At 49.1% G+C, this 14636-nt stretch overlaps 1 protein-coding gene across 2 annotated transcripts; it reads left to right on the top strand.

Annotated features, from left to right (window-relative positions):
* Nucleotides 1-5: 5 nt before the first annotated feature.
* Nucleotides 6-14546, top strand: GGA2 (golgi associated, gamma adaptin ear containing, ARF binding protein 2). 2 transcript variants are annotated; one of them, XM_035563486.1, is made up of 17 exons: nucleotides 6-75; nucleotides 413-497; nucleotides 1348-1423; nucleotides 1917-2015; nucleotides 3987-4110; nucleotides 5011-5114; nucleotides 6205-6285; nucleotides 7219-7356; nucleotides 8526-8607; nucleotides 9488-9607; nucleotides 9882-10043; nucleotides 10294-10349; nucleotides 10594-10745; nucleotides 11542-11711; nucleotides 12668-12837; nucleotides 13363-13473; nucleotides 14095-14546. In XM_035563486.1, the coding sequence occupies exons 1-17, from the start codon at nucleotides 42-44 to the stop codon at nucleotides 14203-14205; spliced, it is 1875 nt and encodes a 624-aa protein (XP_035419379.1). In that variant the 5' UTR covers nucleotides 6-41; the 3' UTR covers nucleotides 14206-14546. The 2 variants fall into 2 exon arrangements, with proteins under 2 accessions (XP_035419379.1, XP_035419378.1); XM_035563485.2 differs by having other exon boundaries at nucleotides 10294-10364.
* Nucleotides 14547-14636: the final 90 nt, after the last annotated feature.

The raw sequence follows: 14636 nt of genomic DNA, 5'->3' as shown, positions 1-14636 counted from the left end.
CTTCCTGCCCGCCCTGCGCCGGGGCGGGGCGCTGGGGGCCCATGGACGGCGCGGGGCGGCTGCAGCGGTGGCTCAGTGAGCGCGGCACCGGCACCGGGACGGGGGCGTGGGGCCGGAACGGGGCCGGGGCGGCCTCGCCCCGAGCGGGGGCACCGGGGGAGGTGGGGAGGGGGCGGCGGCGGGGCGGGATGGGGACGGGGACGGGGACGGGGACGGGGGGGGAGACGGGGCCGGGTGCCCGCGGGGGGGTCGCGGCAGCCGGGCGGCCCGGGCCGTGCCGTGCCGGGCCCCTCGCCGCTCCGTGCCGCTCCGTCCTCCCGGCGGCTGGCACCGGCAGTGGCGCCGCGCGGCTCCCCGCTGCGCCCCAGGGGCCGCCCCCGCGCGCTGAGCCCCGTTGTGTTCCCCGCGCAAGATGAAGCCACCGACCCGAGCGTCCCCGGGGAGAAGTGGGAGAGCATCCAGCGGTTCTGCGAGCAGGTGGAGGCGGACGCGGCCGGGTAAGGCGGCCGGGGGCTGCCCCAGCTCGCCTGGGTGCCGGGCGCGGAGCGGGACGCGCGCACCGCAGCCGGGGGCGGCCCGGGGGCGGCCGGGCGCTGCCGGGGCTCCGCCGCTCGAAGGGGCCCGACCGGGAGCGGGTCGGCGAGCCGCAGCGGGGTGCTGCCCAGAGGCTGGGCGGCAGGGCCGGGCTCCCCGTCCCCGCGCTCCCGGAGGCAGCGGCTCCTGCCTTCCGTGCCCTGGCGAGCCCGGGCGGTGCCTGCCGCGGGGCTTCGCGGGGGCGGCCCCCCCGCCCCCCGCCCCGGCTCTCCTCGCGGACCCGGGAGATCCCTCCCGGCCTTCCCGCTGCCGGCCTGCGGTTTGTGAGAGGAGCAGGAGCAGTTAGGCGGATGAGCTGTCGCAGCCCGGCGGTCGCCCGTTCCCTGAGAGCGGGCGCCCCTACACCCAGAGCCCGCCGCCCGGCCGCCGGCACCCCCAGCAGTGTGTGCGCACGCACCGGCAGCCGGCCGGCCTCTGCACCGGGCTGGGAGTCGAAGCTCCTGGCGCCGAAGGACGAGTTCTTGAGGTGCTTGCCCAGCAAAGCACCCGGCCTGTCCCACGGGCTCGCTTCCGAGAGGACAGCCTCCGGCGGGGCTGTCGTACCGTGTGTTGGGGCACCACGGGCTGCTGACATCTGCCCGTCGCACCCCGTGTGCGTGTAGGGACCCCAGGCCAGCCCTGTGCCGGGGAGAGGCGTCAGTGACGTGGCACGTCATGCGTCTGGTGACTGCTACTCTCTGCAGGGCAGAATTAGCAGTATTTGCTTTTCTTGGGAACCAGTGCGTTGTCTGACTTGCTTCTGTTGCTCCCCAGCCCATCGCTTGCACCGAGGCTGCTGGCGCATAAAATACAATCGCCCCAAGAGACGGAAGCTCTCCATGCTCTGACAGTAAGTGCTTTCACCCACGTGCAAGGAGAGGCAGTAGTTATTTGGAAATGCAGTTTGTGGGGTGGAGACAGTGCAGCTGTCCGGTCTTCTTTTTCTCTTGGATGTCTCTCTTTTACGTGTGCTTTTTTACATTGCACAATGGATATAGAACCCAGGGCATAGTGGAGGGTGTAATTTCTGTTGCTCCTTCCCATAGCGTTCTGCTGAGGTACTTAAGAGGTCTGCAGCTCTTGTTTCAGCTGTGGTCTTGCCGTGGGGTCAGTGGGTCCAGAAGTTAGTGATGGGGAGAACAGAGCAGATGTAAGTGTGCTGCTTAGGAAGGCTGGATGAAGAAAAGAAACTTTTGATACTTCCTTAGTATCTTGTGTGCGTGTGTGTGTGTGCATGCAGCGCCAGAAAGCTCATGGATATTGTATCTTAACAGCAAGTTTTTTAAAAATTCCCCAAGGCTTTTGTGTTCAGTTTCTGTTTGGTACTGGTTTGTTTTCTGCAGGTGCTGGAGACGTGTGTGAATAACTGCGGTGAGAAATTTCACAATGAAATAGCAAAATTCAGGTTTCTGAATGAGCTGATTAAAGTGCTTTCCCCAAAGGTAGGTGGTTGTGGTTACGCTGCACGTAGCAAATGGGACACGTTTATTTCACCATGGATATGAAAACTTAAAATTAATCTCTCACAGAAGTAGAACAGAGTTTCTGTTCTGTACTTTCAAGCACAAGGATTAGAAGTGAATTTTTCTGTAAAAGGTATAATAATTTTAACCCTTCTTAGGGTTAGCAGGAAAAGGACATGGAGTACGAAGGAAATGTAGAAAGCGTCTTGTTGCGTTCTCTGCGAAGTTGAGTGTGCGCGAGGCGCTTTGTGTCTTGTACGTCACAACCGGTAGTACAGTCTCACTGAACACGGGTATTTTCTCTCTTCTCCATAAGCCAAGGACTCTTTCCACGAAAAGCTTTTTCCTTGTGGTTTCTCTTAGCTCTGCTGTGACAAAGTTTGGGCGAGCTTGGAATTGTTCCTGGGGGCCTCAGCCTGTGGCCCTTTTGCATCTCAGTGACTTAGAGAGCTTTGGTCGGGGAGTGGCAGAGGACAGATACCAGGAGCCTCTCCCATGTTTTCTTATGTTCCGTCCTCAAACTCTTGTGCTCAGCCTGCTGTCCTTGTTGCTTTCTCATGCCGATGGTTACCCTGGGTTTGGGTCCTGTTCATGAGGCAGGTTCGGCCTAAAAAGGACAAGGGGGGACTGGGCTTCAGCAGCACTTTTGCCGTGCTTGCTCCACCGTCGTGTGGTAGTTGTGCATTTGTGCAGCCCCCTTTGGGGTCCTGCTGGGAGTGTCCTGAAAGCTGGGCAGGGCGCTCCGAGCCCCGTCTGTGCCTGCCTGCCAGTTGAGGGCAGAGCTGAGAGTGAGGTTGGAAGGGATCTTCCGTAGCTAACGTGCAAACAAAGTCCCTTCCAGCTGCTCTGCTTCTCTGGCTTGGAGTATATTCATTGCTGCTCCCTGCTGTGGTGCACTTCTCTTCCCGAGTGTAACCTCTGCCTCCTGAGAAGCGAAGCAACGATCAGAAATGGGAACTTCAGTTTTAAAAGCCAAGTGAGGAGAGTTCAGAGGGAATGCACTGCGGTGCACTGACCGTGGCTCTCATGATGAAAAGTAGAGATCTGTTTTATCAGAGACTGCGTGATCTTCACACGTTGGTCTTTGCATCAAATAGCAGGCCTGAGACGTTCTTAAACACCCTTCCCAGCAGCCCACTAATCGATTCCCTCTATTAGTGGCTACAGCACACATTTACCACTTGCAAAGGCTTCATTTTCCGTTACATCAGTTCGACGGCAGGGATGTCTCACCAATTTCAGTGAAATGTTTAACAGAACAACAAAAACTCTTCTCTCAGTCACGGGTTTGGTAAAGGTATTTCAGTGAAACAACAAAGTTTAAAGAATATATTACTTTGGAGAGTGAGTTTGCTGTTCTGACAAAAGAGTTATTATATGAGTTTAAAACACCTTGTGTTTCGGAAGTTTGTATGTGGTTTTTATCATTCTTCCTGATGGTTTTTGTAGCACTTTAAAGTGAGTGCTCATGGCAATAATAAGAGAAATCAGAGAAAATATCCAAATGCTGAAAAAAGATAACTTCCCTTTCTAGTTTTGTTCAGTTTTCATTTCTCCAGGTCTATTTGTATTGCAAACAGTTAAGGAAAGTATTTAAAGCTGAGCACAGAACTGTTTTCGCTGAAATTCAAAAAAGAAAAAAAATACTTTTGGTTTCAGATTCAGTAACTGCTCAGAGAAGCTTTGAGATGGTTTCATTTTGCTTGTCATATAATATTTATGTAATTACTATACACATAGTCCTTTTGTTCCCACCCACAGCCATGCACACTATTCCATATATACTGCAGAATGCAGTTGACAGCACTGTGCATGTATTACAGGAATCCATTTGCTACTCGATCTTTGCACCCAAACAACTTGGGGCTAGACCCGCATGTCCTGTTTGGCACAAACTCTGTGGTTTTGATCTCTTTTTCTTATTTTACTTTTTTCTTTTCTTTTTCCAAGTACTATGGAACCTGGTCTTCAGAAAAAGTCAAGTCAAGAGTCACAGAAGTAATATTCAGTTGGACGGTCTGGTTTCCTCAGGAAGTTAAAATCCGGGATGCTTATCAGATGCTGAAGAAACAAGGTTTACTTCTGTTATTGCAGCTTCCTTTTCAACTTTTGAAGTCACGTGGCTTTAGATCACACGTATCTGTCCCCTCTGCTTTTGTGACTCAGCTTTTTTGTAAAATGTTGTGTGTAAGGGAAAAGGGACAAGGGCCACACTTACAAGGCTGTTGGGGTACTCAAGGGTGCACGTGACTGTTTAGAGATTTACCAAAGAACAGCTTTGTTGAGTCAAAGATCAGTCTAGCCTTGTGGCCTCCGTTCACACAGTGCTCACGCCTATTGTGTGTGGAAGAGGTATGGGACAAATTCAGAGTGCTCTTTGCCCTGGAATGCTCTCCTGGGATTATGAAGTGATGGGTTCAGAGAGCTCTGAAGTCGGGGTTTGGATCTGTTCCTTACTTAGAGGGCACCGCTGTGTGCCGAAGGGCCAGCTGCTGCAGGTGCTCCCCAGGGGGCCACAGGCTTGCTGGGCTCAGGGGCAGGCTGGGCACCGGCTGGGTAGAACAGGGAGGGGGCTACTGGGGGCTGCTGGGGGCTGCAGGGCCGCCCAGGGGTGGCGCAGCATCTGCTCCGTGCGGCCGCGACCTGCCTGCGGCGAGCGGAGGCGTCTGGCAGCCAGGGTGCCTCAGCTGGTGGTGCTGTGGCAGCAGAGCAGGGGCTGCGCGCCCGCCGATACACCCGTGTCGTATTTCCCACCCGGGAAGTCGTCTGCCCTTTGTTTTGTTTAATTCAAGGGAGAGAGGGAAGTCTTCCTGTCTGAGGTGTGTGCGAAGGCAACGCCTTCCTTGCTTCTCTGTCTCGTTCTGCAAACTCGTGGGGATGGATGAAGGAGCTAGGCACAAAATCCAGCGTGCTGTTGAGCATCAGTGTTTCAGCAGCTCGGGCATCGCTGAACAAATATTGCTACCTGTTCCAGGGATTGTAAAAGAAGACCCCAAATTGCCAGAAGACAAAATTTTACCTCCTCCTTCTCCAAGACCTCAGAATTCTATTTTTGACACAGATGAAGAGAAATCCAAGGTAAACCTTAAGGCTTTCCTCCCCACTCCCCCTCTAAGTTTCAGTGTTGAGAAAACATGCTCGTTCCTATTTTGGCGGCTCCTGCTGTGTCACAGAATGTCATCAGGATATTGCTGATACTTCTTGCTGTACCACGGCTAGAAGTAGAGAGTGAAAATTCTTTGAGACTCTGTCAGAAAATGTTGCGTGGTAAAAGTGAAACGTTTTTACAGAAATAACTCAGTTCCTATTGACCTTTCCTGAGGGAAGGCTTCTCCAGGCCCTGCAGAGCCAGGGAGTGCCTATTCCCAAGCACCCTGTAAACGAGAGTGCTCCTTTGCCGTGCCCAGGGCTTGGGTCATTTTCTCCCTTTTTCCCATGCTCCTGGTAACAAATAATCAGCCTTTGGGCTGTTCCGGAAAGCGTTTGTTCTAATCTGTCTATGTTGAGCTGCTTTCTGTTGCATAAATAAATCCATGTTTGCTACAGGGGCTTGAGCTTATAGCTCCTGTTTCCTGAGTGAGTGCCTGAACCACGGGGCTGTTGAGGGCTTCTGCCCCGGCCCAGTACAAGCATTTTCTTTGTTGGTGGAGGGCAGGCTGGCAGAGATGGACCAATGCTGCAGTGTGAGCCTGTATTCAGGGCACTCTTGGAAGTCCCCATGGTTCAAGCACTTCCTCGGTTTCCTACTGCTCAGCTTCTACTTTGGGTGTGGAACTTCAGATCTGTTCCATGTTACAATGGTAGGCCTTTGAAGTGTTACAAACTAATAATCAGTGTGAGCAAGTGCTGGGGAACCCGAGGGCTGTTGTTACCCTGCTCTTAGACATGGAGAAAAGCGGGGGGGTGAAGGAGCCCTGCCACAAAGACAGAACGTGTCAGAGCCAGCTCTGTTTTTTCTCAGCCTGACCTGTAATTACCAGCTTTGCTTGTGCACTTTTGACTGCTGTTCCTCTGCCAGATTACAAGACATAACCCCACGTATTTCCAGGGTTATAGAGACAATTGTGCCAGTGGGTGTCTATGAATATCTGCTCTGTTGTGAGGTGTACCTGTAGCACAGTGCCTAGAGCATGTTACTGACTGCTGTCCAATGGTCTCCACTCAACAGCTGTTAGCAAGGCTTTTGAAGAGCAGCCACTCTGAAGACTTGCAGGCTGCCAACCGTCTGATCAAGAGCATGATTAAAGAGGTAGGTATTCGCGAGAGCTGGCAGTTCCTCTGGTCAGAAGTTGTTTGCGGCAGGAGAGGATGAGAAGGGACTCGACAATTCAGTTTTTGACAGTGGGCCCTCTGTATACGACCTTCGTAGTGTCTGCCGCCGTACTGGCGTTAAAGGCAGTACCAACAGGTGGTAATGGGAGCCTGGCCCAGAGTTCAGCTTCAGGTGAACCGTTTACGCTACTCCAGAGGAGAGATGAGTTTTCAGTATTTGTTATTCTGAAGTTACAGTGCAAGATGTCTTATTTTGTTTCCCTAACGTACGCCAATTGCTAGGAAGAGGGAATATTTATTCCCAGGAGCATGTGTGGCAGGATGCTCTCTCTTTAGTGGCATCCTAGCAGTAGTTCTGCATTAGTGATAGGAGGTTTCCAAAAATAAACTCAGTTCCCAGGTAGAGAAAGGCTACATCTGTACAGAACTGTCTCTTTCCTGCAGGCATTGTGTGTGTGTGTGTCTGGTTTTCATTTTCCATCTGAAAGGGCACCCCGCTTCTCTGCACAAAGGGGAGATTCGGCCTGACTTAAAAAAATCTTTGCAGTCAATTTGAGAGTGTTTTCTTCTGTATGGCAGAAGCCACCAACTCCTAACAAATTTTGAAGGCTGTCTTGTGCCTGTGCTGAAATGAATCCCTTGTACACCAGCACACCCTGGCCAGCCCCTCCTGAGGAGGGCAGGAGGTGTTCTGCCTCGTCTCTGGGCATGTAGGAGTGGCACAGCACCAGTGCTGAAGCTCTTCATGGAGGTGTTACGCACGTGGCTTTGTGGTGCCGTGTACCTTCAGTAATGTGTTAATAGGAAGCAGTCCCGCAACAAGAGTTATCCGGAGTGACCCAGATAAAAGCATGTGCACTGTGTTTATTAGTTAAATCATCATCTATTTTTGTTTTATTTTTCATCAAAGGAACAAGAAAAGTCAGCCAAGGTGTCCAAAAGAGTGAATACAATCGGTGAGGTTTCCGAGAATGTTAAACAAATGGATGAATTGCTGGAAAATTACAAGAGACAAGAATTATCCAAATCTGACCATGAGACACTCCAGGTAGACGTTTCTTTTTACTGCTTAAGAGGTTCTTTTGGCTGGCTATGCCTGGGAGGGCTCAGGACAACAGGTTTCAAAGGGCAGCAAGCTGCACTCAGTTTTTGCAAGGGAAAGCACGTTACCACAGCAGGAATAGCTTCCAGCATACCCGATGAGCAATGTCCCTCTTGTCTGAGTAATAGAAATTGGAATGGAACTGGCTTTTGATGTGCCACTTTGAGTTTCTGTTCAGATTTATCTGCTCTTCTTGTGGTATCTTACGGGGAAATGGTTCTTCCTCTAACAGTGGAGTAACACATGGGAATTCCCTTTAGTCCAGCCATGGTTAGGTGGGTGTGAACAGGTCTGATCAGGGCAGCTTAAAACTTTTGGTTTCTTCAGCTTCTATGGTTTCTGTGATTCCCCTTTTTCTGCCTAGAGTTCACTAGTCTGCTTTATAAATTATTCACATAATCCTTCTTAAGTATTAGTGAATTAAGGAAACATTTGTTGTTACTAATAGGGCTGTCAGAATAGCTTTATGGTCTCCAAATAACTGAAACTCCACTAAGATGCCTACCGTATTCTCAAATTAAAAAGAAAAAAAAATAAAAGGCAAAACAAAACTACAGACAACTGAACTTTTGTAGGTAAGAACTTCTCCTGTGGCCCCGTGTGACAGCAGTGTTTGGAGTTAGCTTCTTTTGGGAGGACTGTGGCTATAAGGAGGTGGCAGAGACTACTTTCAGACTGGAAAAAAAAGTGGCTTTCACTGTGCCTTCCCACTTCCTAAAACACTGAAAAGAGAGCCATAAAGGTCTTTGCACTGTCTGGTATTTGCAACTGATGGTCATAATACTTCCCTCTCACTCCTCTTACATCCATGGATGCTTTTTTATTTTAAATTGGAAGTTTGAACACTGCCTTACCTTACACCTGTATGCATAGATGAGATGTGACTGAGGAGGAGATGCTAGTAAGACCACTTGTTCCAGTGGCTGTACTTCCAGGTCGCTGTGAATTTTAAGAGTGCAGCAACATGCAGCATTGATATCCTTTGTCTGGACCTTCGGCAGGATATGCATCTTGCTGTTCTAGAGGTAGCATTGCTTACAGATGGTTGGATGGAGAGAAGTGTTGAGAGTGCACAGGATCTCCCAAGCAATGACATGAAACATTTCCTTTCGTAGAACCTGTTTCAACGCTGTGAGAAGCTCAGGCCGCTGCTCTTTCGCCTTGCCAGTGAGACAGTTGATGACGATGATGCTCTAGGTAAGAGCCAACACTGTCTTTGGAACTCATTGCATTTAAATTCATCTAACTTGCTTTCATAAGTGATGTATTCCTTTCCACAGAGGAGAAGCGTTTAGGTACTTGTGAGCCAAGTTTTTGTACTTGGTCTTTTAAACCGTGTCCATGAGAAGTGGCATAAGAATTCTCTTATTTCTCTGCAAGGAATCTGTTACTTTTCACTTGGAGCCCAAAGTTAAATGATGAATCCAGTTTCTTCCATCAAAGGTGGTTTTCAGAATTTGTGGAGTCCTACTGTTCTGAGAATCTGAGCTTTTGAGGGCTTTTCTCTAGAGAGATGGTAGTTTTTCCCTATCTATATCAAAGGGGAGAATGCTTTTTGAATTTTGTAGATAATAGAAAGAGGAGGATTATATGAGCAGAATCTTTTAATTCCACGGTTGTGAAATTTAGCCCTTCCCAGAGTATTGCATTTCATAGTCTTATCTATTTGTCTTGAAAACATGACTGAAATGATGCCTTGCTGAAAATGCAGACAACTTAAACAGCAAAGAGCTAATCTGTGCCTTGAAAATTTTATTCAGACCCAGGAGTGCCAGGGTTGTTCTGCTGTAGAGTGTTGTATAATAGACTCACGTACACCCATAACGCTTCCAGATGATGACAAAGTGCATAAGAGATGCAGGGACTGTAAAGTACTTTGGAGATCAGTGGTCTCGATAAATTACAGAGAAGACCGAAATCAATGAATGTGTGTGCAAAATGCTGTGCTTCAGAAAACAGAATGAAAAACGTGCAAAATGGGGACGCTGGGTGGAGAGCCGTGCAGAAGAAAAGGATCCGAAGGCAATAGCTCATCATGTTGAGTGCAAGTCTTCCCCTGCTTCTCTTTGTTTCCCAGCCGAGATACTGCAGGCCAACGACAAGCTCACACAGGCGCTGGGACGGTGCAGGCAGGTTGTAGCCAACCATGAAGATGATGGTGGAGGAGGTTCAGTCACCGGCTTCTCTGATGCACCAGGTAAAGAGGATCCTGCAGTGTTCCGTGACAGTTGTGCTTCCTGCTTTTTGTGTATGAATGGAGCTTGGAAGGGGAAGCGCTTCTTGGAGACCAGATGTGGAGAAAATCCTGTAACACAGGAAAACTACTATGTAGTGATCATTTTCTTTTACATTTGGTTGACTGAAAATGTTCCTGGAGTTCTTCACCTGAGTCCTTTAGTATTTGCTTGTAGCCAGGTGTACACTGTTCCTTTTAGGAGGCTTCTCTTTAACTCTTTCTGCTTTTTCCAAAGCATGTCGGCCAGCCCCAAGACGGATGAAGAGCTATACGTTGATTGACTTCTCTGAACTGGAGGCGACCTGCCAGTCTCCTACGGACCAATTTTCAGACATAACCACTGCCTCCCGACACAGCAGCACCACCTCCAGTTGTCTGCTGGAGGAGGAGTTAATAGGTTTGTATGCACAGTTCAGTACTGCTATCCTTGTTACTAGAGTTCATGGTACTTAACAAATGTAGAAGAACTTTGACTTTAGTGTTGGTCCTAACAGAACGTAGACCCTTTTAGCTAGGGAGAGTTTTCAGGACTGTAGTTTCTTTAATGGTGTTAAACTGTAGTCAAACTGCTGTTAGACAACAAAGGAAGAACGTATGGAAAACAATTGCTTCCTGTAATTGATCCGTGCTTTTGGCATCTTTCTTAGGACTCAGCAACTCTCCTGTTTTACAGAAACCACCACCTGACTTTGGAGTGGCAGAGGTTAGTGATCCTCAGGTACTTTAGTCCGTAAAATACAAAGGACAAAACTCAGATAGCATTTTTGATCTCCTAGCTTTCTCTGGCAGCCTTTTTTTTTTTTTTTTTTTTTAAGTCCCTCTGTTCTGAATGGAAATTGGAATCTTCCTGCTCTGTAATGACTTTATAAATTGCAGTTTGCAACAAGATTACTCACATATATTTATACCTTAAGTAGTATTATAAACCAGAAGTACCTTTTTTTCAGACTGGTGTACACAATGGATATAGTGAAATTGTAAGTGCTGTTGAAACACTGGAACTGAAGGAGAGCTGGGAAGACAGGTCTTCATTGAAGAATGAATTTCAGGGCCTGGCTGATCAGTTCTCTCCACCTCCCAGGACCAAGACATTATCCTTGTAAGCAAGCCCTGTGCAGTCCAGTCTGACTTTGGAGATGAGAAGTATTGTTTTACAGCAGTGAGGGTTGGGAAAACCTTTTAACTACATCTGGTTAATGATGGCAAGCTACCCATCCACGCATCAGCTCTTAAGCAGCACTCGTGCACCTGTTTATTCTAATTCCACACTATGACTTTCAAAGGGTCAGAAATGTGGTAGAACGAATCCTATGGCTTAACAAGGTATTCTTGAGCTAAAGGAACAAAAACCTTACAGACAGGTCTCCTTTAATAATCTGTGACTCAGAAAATACTTTCCCCAGCTTTTTTCAGGCTCTGAGAAGATTGTTTCCTGGCATTCATTAGAAACCTAACAGTTTATGAACCAAATTAATCTCCACAGATCTTCAGAGTAGGTGACCATTATGATGAGCTTATCCAGCCTGTCATAACAGAGGCCAAGCAATTTTACTGGAGATTCCTAGCCGTCTGCATTGTCTTTGAGCTAGAACTTACTTTAATCTCACTGACTAGAGCCCCAGAGAGCCTGCACAGGCCTCCAGAGCCCTGGAACAAAGTTTCATGACAGTAACAGAAACCAAAGTCTGCCTTAATGAACACTGAAGCAGCAGCTTCTTCTATATAAAATAGAGGCAATTTTCAAGCTTTTTTAGAACTCAGAGAGTAAACTTGTACTTTATTTATACATAAAAGGGATGAGGGATTGGGAACGCAAAAATGGACACAGCAGAAAATGGTGTATACCATGTAGTCTTCCCAGTTAATAAAAGCTTTCTACATGCTTTTCTTTCCAGGGATTTGTCACCAATGAAATTGTCCTTTCCAGATCTTCCAAATAGCTCAATGGCAGATCCTTCATTCTCCAGCCTAGGCTACGAGCAGAAGCCTGCTGCCTCTTTGCATCCAGCTTCCAATGATGTTTCTCTAGCAAACCTTTTTGTCCCTTTAATTTCAATTACACCGAGTAAGTGCAATAATTTCTGTGCCCTGGCTCTGCTTAATAGAGCTCTTATTGTGATTTTTGCACGGGAACAAGAAAGCCAAAGTATCTTCATGTTGTGAGGGTCAGCTGGAGAAAAATAGAGTATTTTATGAAGGACTTAGTGTATCTGAGAATTTGAGCAAGTTCTAGGAGTTATTCCGTGGAAATGTCCTTGTCCTCCCTCGTCAGTAGTCAGGAGTTTCCTGTCCTGGCTAATCTTAGTGTGCTTCTAAACTTTTTGGCCCTAGCATCTTTAATCAAACTTCAAGCAATTCTTTTCCAGAGGCTTACGAGATATCTGTGCATGGGAGTTATCCCACTTCCTAAGGCAGAGCTGTTCTTCCCACCTGCACTTTTTGATTTAACACTGTCTGAAAGCACTTCATGGAGTGAGTGTTACCCAGGGTACGTGGCACCCCAGCGTCTCACTATAGGGCATGTCCTGTTAGAGGAGGACTGCAGAGTCTTGGCCATTGTTATTTTTGAAGAGTACAGGTGCAAAGACATACTGACTCGGTTGTCTTCTGACTTCACTCTCAAGCTCGGGACTTGTCTGGTTTTGGAAAGGCTGGATGGCGATAGGTGTGGATTTACCCCAGCAATAAGGGGCTAAGTTCTGTATGTGTTGAAGTTATATTTTTGCTTTTCCCAACTTCCCTTTTGGATTCATACCTGATCTCTCTGACTGACTGTTAACAACTGAGCTACTAGTTGTCCTGTACCTAATTCAGACATTCAGATTCCTTTCTGTGTCCTGGAGGTGAAATGTAAGTCATGGCCAAACGCTGTATGCTGCTTGGCCTGTGAGTTTGCTAGAGGAAGTACAAGTTTGTCTGAGTGTCTCCTTTTGCTGTTCCTTATCCTGTCTTCGCTGTTCTGCCCTCAGAAGGGAGGGGCAATCTATGCTTTGTTTCTTATTTCGCTTTTGTCTCCGGCAGGCGATATCTGTCCCCTTACAGTGTATGACAGGAACGGTTTCAAGGCTATGCTCCACTTCTCCAGAGACCCAGCTCCTGGCAGACCAGATGTGCTGGTGATGGTTCTCTCCATGCTGAGCACATCGGCTCAGCCAATTAAGGACATAGTGTTCCAGGCTGCAGTCCCAAAGGTAAGGAGCCAATGATGAATAAAAGGGAGTGTGACTACTCAGAAATGTCCTGAGAAGGAGGTTTGACATCTTGTGCTTAGAATTTGTCTTGTATATTGGAAATTGCACAGCTCGTTTTCTCTGAACTGTAAACCAGTTGTATGGTGGTGCCTGTGGCCCAGGTGCCTGTGGCCCAGGTGCCTGTGGCCCAGGTGCCTGTGGCCCAGGTGCCTGTGGCCCAGGTGCCTGTGGCCCAGGTGCCTGTGGCCCAGGTGCCTGTTTCAGTGTGGCTCCTTAGCCTTCAGAGAAAGAAATGGGGCTCCAGATACTCTGCTTTAGCCTCCTGGTAAGGCACCTATTCTGTCCATATGCACAGCAAAGAATCGTCTGTTTAAGAATATCTGCTTTTAGAGGTAGGCTGTGGATAGGCGTGCATTTCATTAAATGACAAAATCTGTCTGACATCTTAAACTAGCTCTGTGGCTTGGTAATACTGCCAGCTCTTCAGCGTGGACCAAAAGGCATTCATTTTGTTTTGTCTTTCAGACTATGAAAATAAAGTTGCAACCAGCATCCGGATCTGAGCTTCCAGCCTTCAGCCCTCTTCTTCCCCCAGCAGTGGTGTCCCAGGTCCTGCTGCTTGCCAATCCACACAAAGTACGTGGCAGTGATTCTCTTGGCAGGTCACTCCGAACGTGACCGTAATGGGTGGAGTGTTAGCGTGAAAGGCAGGAACAATGTTATTAGTTGGGAGACGGGTGGAAGAGACAAGTCTGGGTTGTGCTAGGAAGACATTTTTTCCACTGCCACAGCTTTTCAGATCAGTAATCTGAAGGACTGAACGGGTAGTTGCTGCAATGGCCTGCACAGTTCTGCTTGTTTGCCTGCTGCGATGGCACCTGGAGGACATTGTGTAGCTGTCTGCAACTAATGGAATGTGACGCCACCCAAGGCACAAATGATGGGTGGCAGTTTTGTTGCATTGATGAATAACTATGGGACAGAAGATGGGTGTAAGGGAGTCCTCTGTCTCCAAGAAGGTTGGCCTGGATTTCCAAGCATGCCCTTGCAGGGCATGCAAGGGTCTCCTTCCCGGGGGCTCCTTATATGTGGTATGAAGATCTAGGTCTTGTTCCACGCAGACCTTCTGCAGGTCTGAAGTGTTAGTCTCTCCTTTCAGAGGCTGATTCACTGCAGCAAGGCTGTGAGGGATGAGGGAAGGAGACCCAGGAGCCTGCAGCCATGACGTTCCCCTCTCTCTGCTCTTTTCTCCCATAGGTTCCCATCCGCCTAAGGTACAAGCTAACATTCACGCAAGGCGAGCAGCCCCTCAGCGAGGTGGGAGAGGTGACCAGCTTCCCAGAAGCAGAGCTGTGGGGCAAAAGCTGAACTTCGTCTGGCTCGGACATTGCCACGTTGCCTTGGGGATGATGGCGAGGGTGGGAGCTGGGGGACCATGTGCCAGGAGTGCCCGCCTGGCCTGGGCAACGGCTCCTTTCCTCAGGATCTGTTGTCTCCTTCCTTCTGGTTTCTGTGCGGGTGTCTGGCAGGAGTGCACCTGGCTGCTTCTGCCATGGCCTTTCTGTCGCTGCCCCTGCTTTGCAGCTGCCTGTTGTGTAGGGCCCTGAGCGCCCGCAGGCTTCCTCTGTACCGCGTTCTCTGCTCTTCTCCGGGCCCCCTTTCCCATTATGTGCTTTTTCTGGTTTAAAAAATACACGTACCAGCGCTCAGCCCTTGTGGGGGTCGTGAATCCCGAACCCCCCCCCCCCTTGTCAGGGGAGCGGCTGGGTGCGGGCACGGGACGGGGCTGGGAGGGCCCG

The sequence above is a fragment of the Cygnus atratus genome, chromosome 15 (assembly GCF_013377495.2).
Source record: "Cygnus atratus isolate AKBS03 ecotype Queensland, Australia chromosome 15, CAtr_DNAZoo_HiC_assembly, whole genome shotgun sequence".
Classification (NCBI taxonomy): Eukaryota; Metazoa; Chordata; class Aves; order Anseriformes; family Anatidae; genus Cygnus; species Cygnus atratus.
Note: the sequence above shows the minus strand (reverse complement) of the source record. Positions and strands in the feature narration are given on the sequence as shown.

Coding starts and splice junctions, on each gene's coding strand:
- GGA2 (XM_035563485.2), top strand. CDS start 42: ATGGACGGCGCGGGGCGGCTGCAGCGGTGGCTCA. Junction 2,016..3,986: donor TTAAAGTGCTTTCCCCAAAG/GTAGGTGGTTGT, acceptor TCTTTTTCCAAG/TACTATGGAACCTGGTCTTC. Junction 4,111..5,010: donor TCAGATGCTGAAGAAACAAG/GTTTACTTCTGT, acceptor TACCTGTTCCAG/GGATTGTAAAAGAAGACCCC.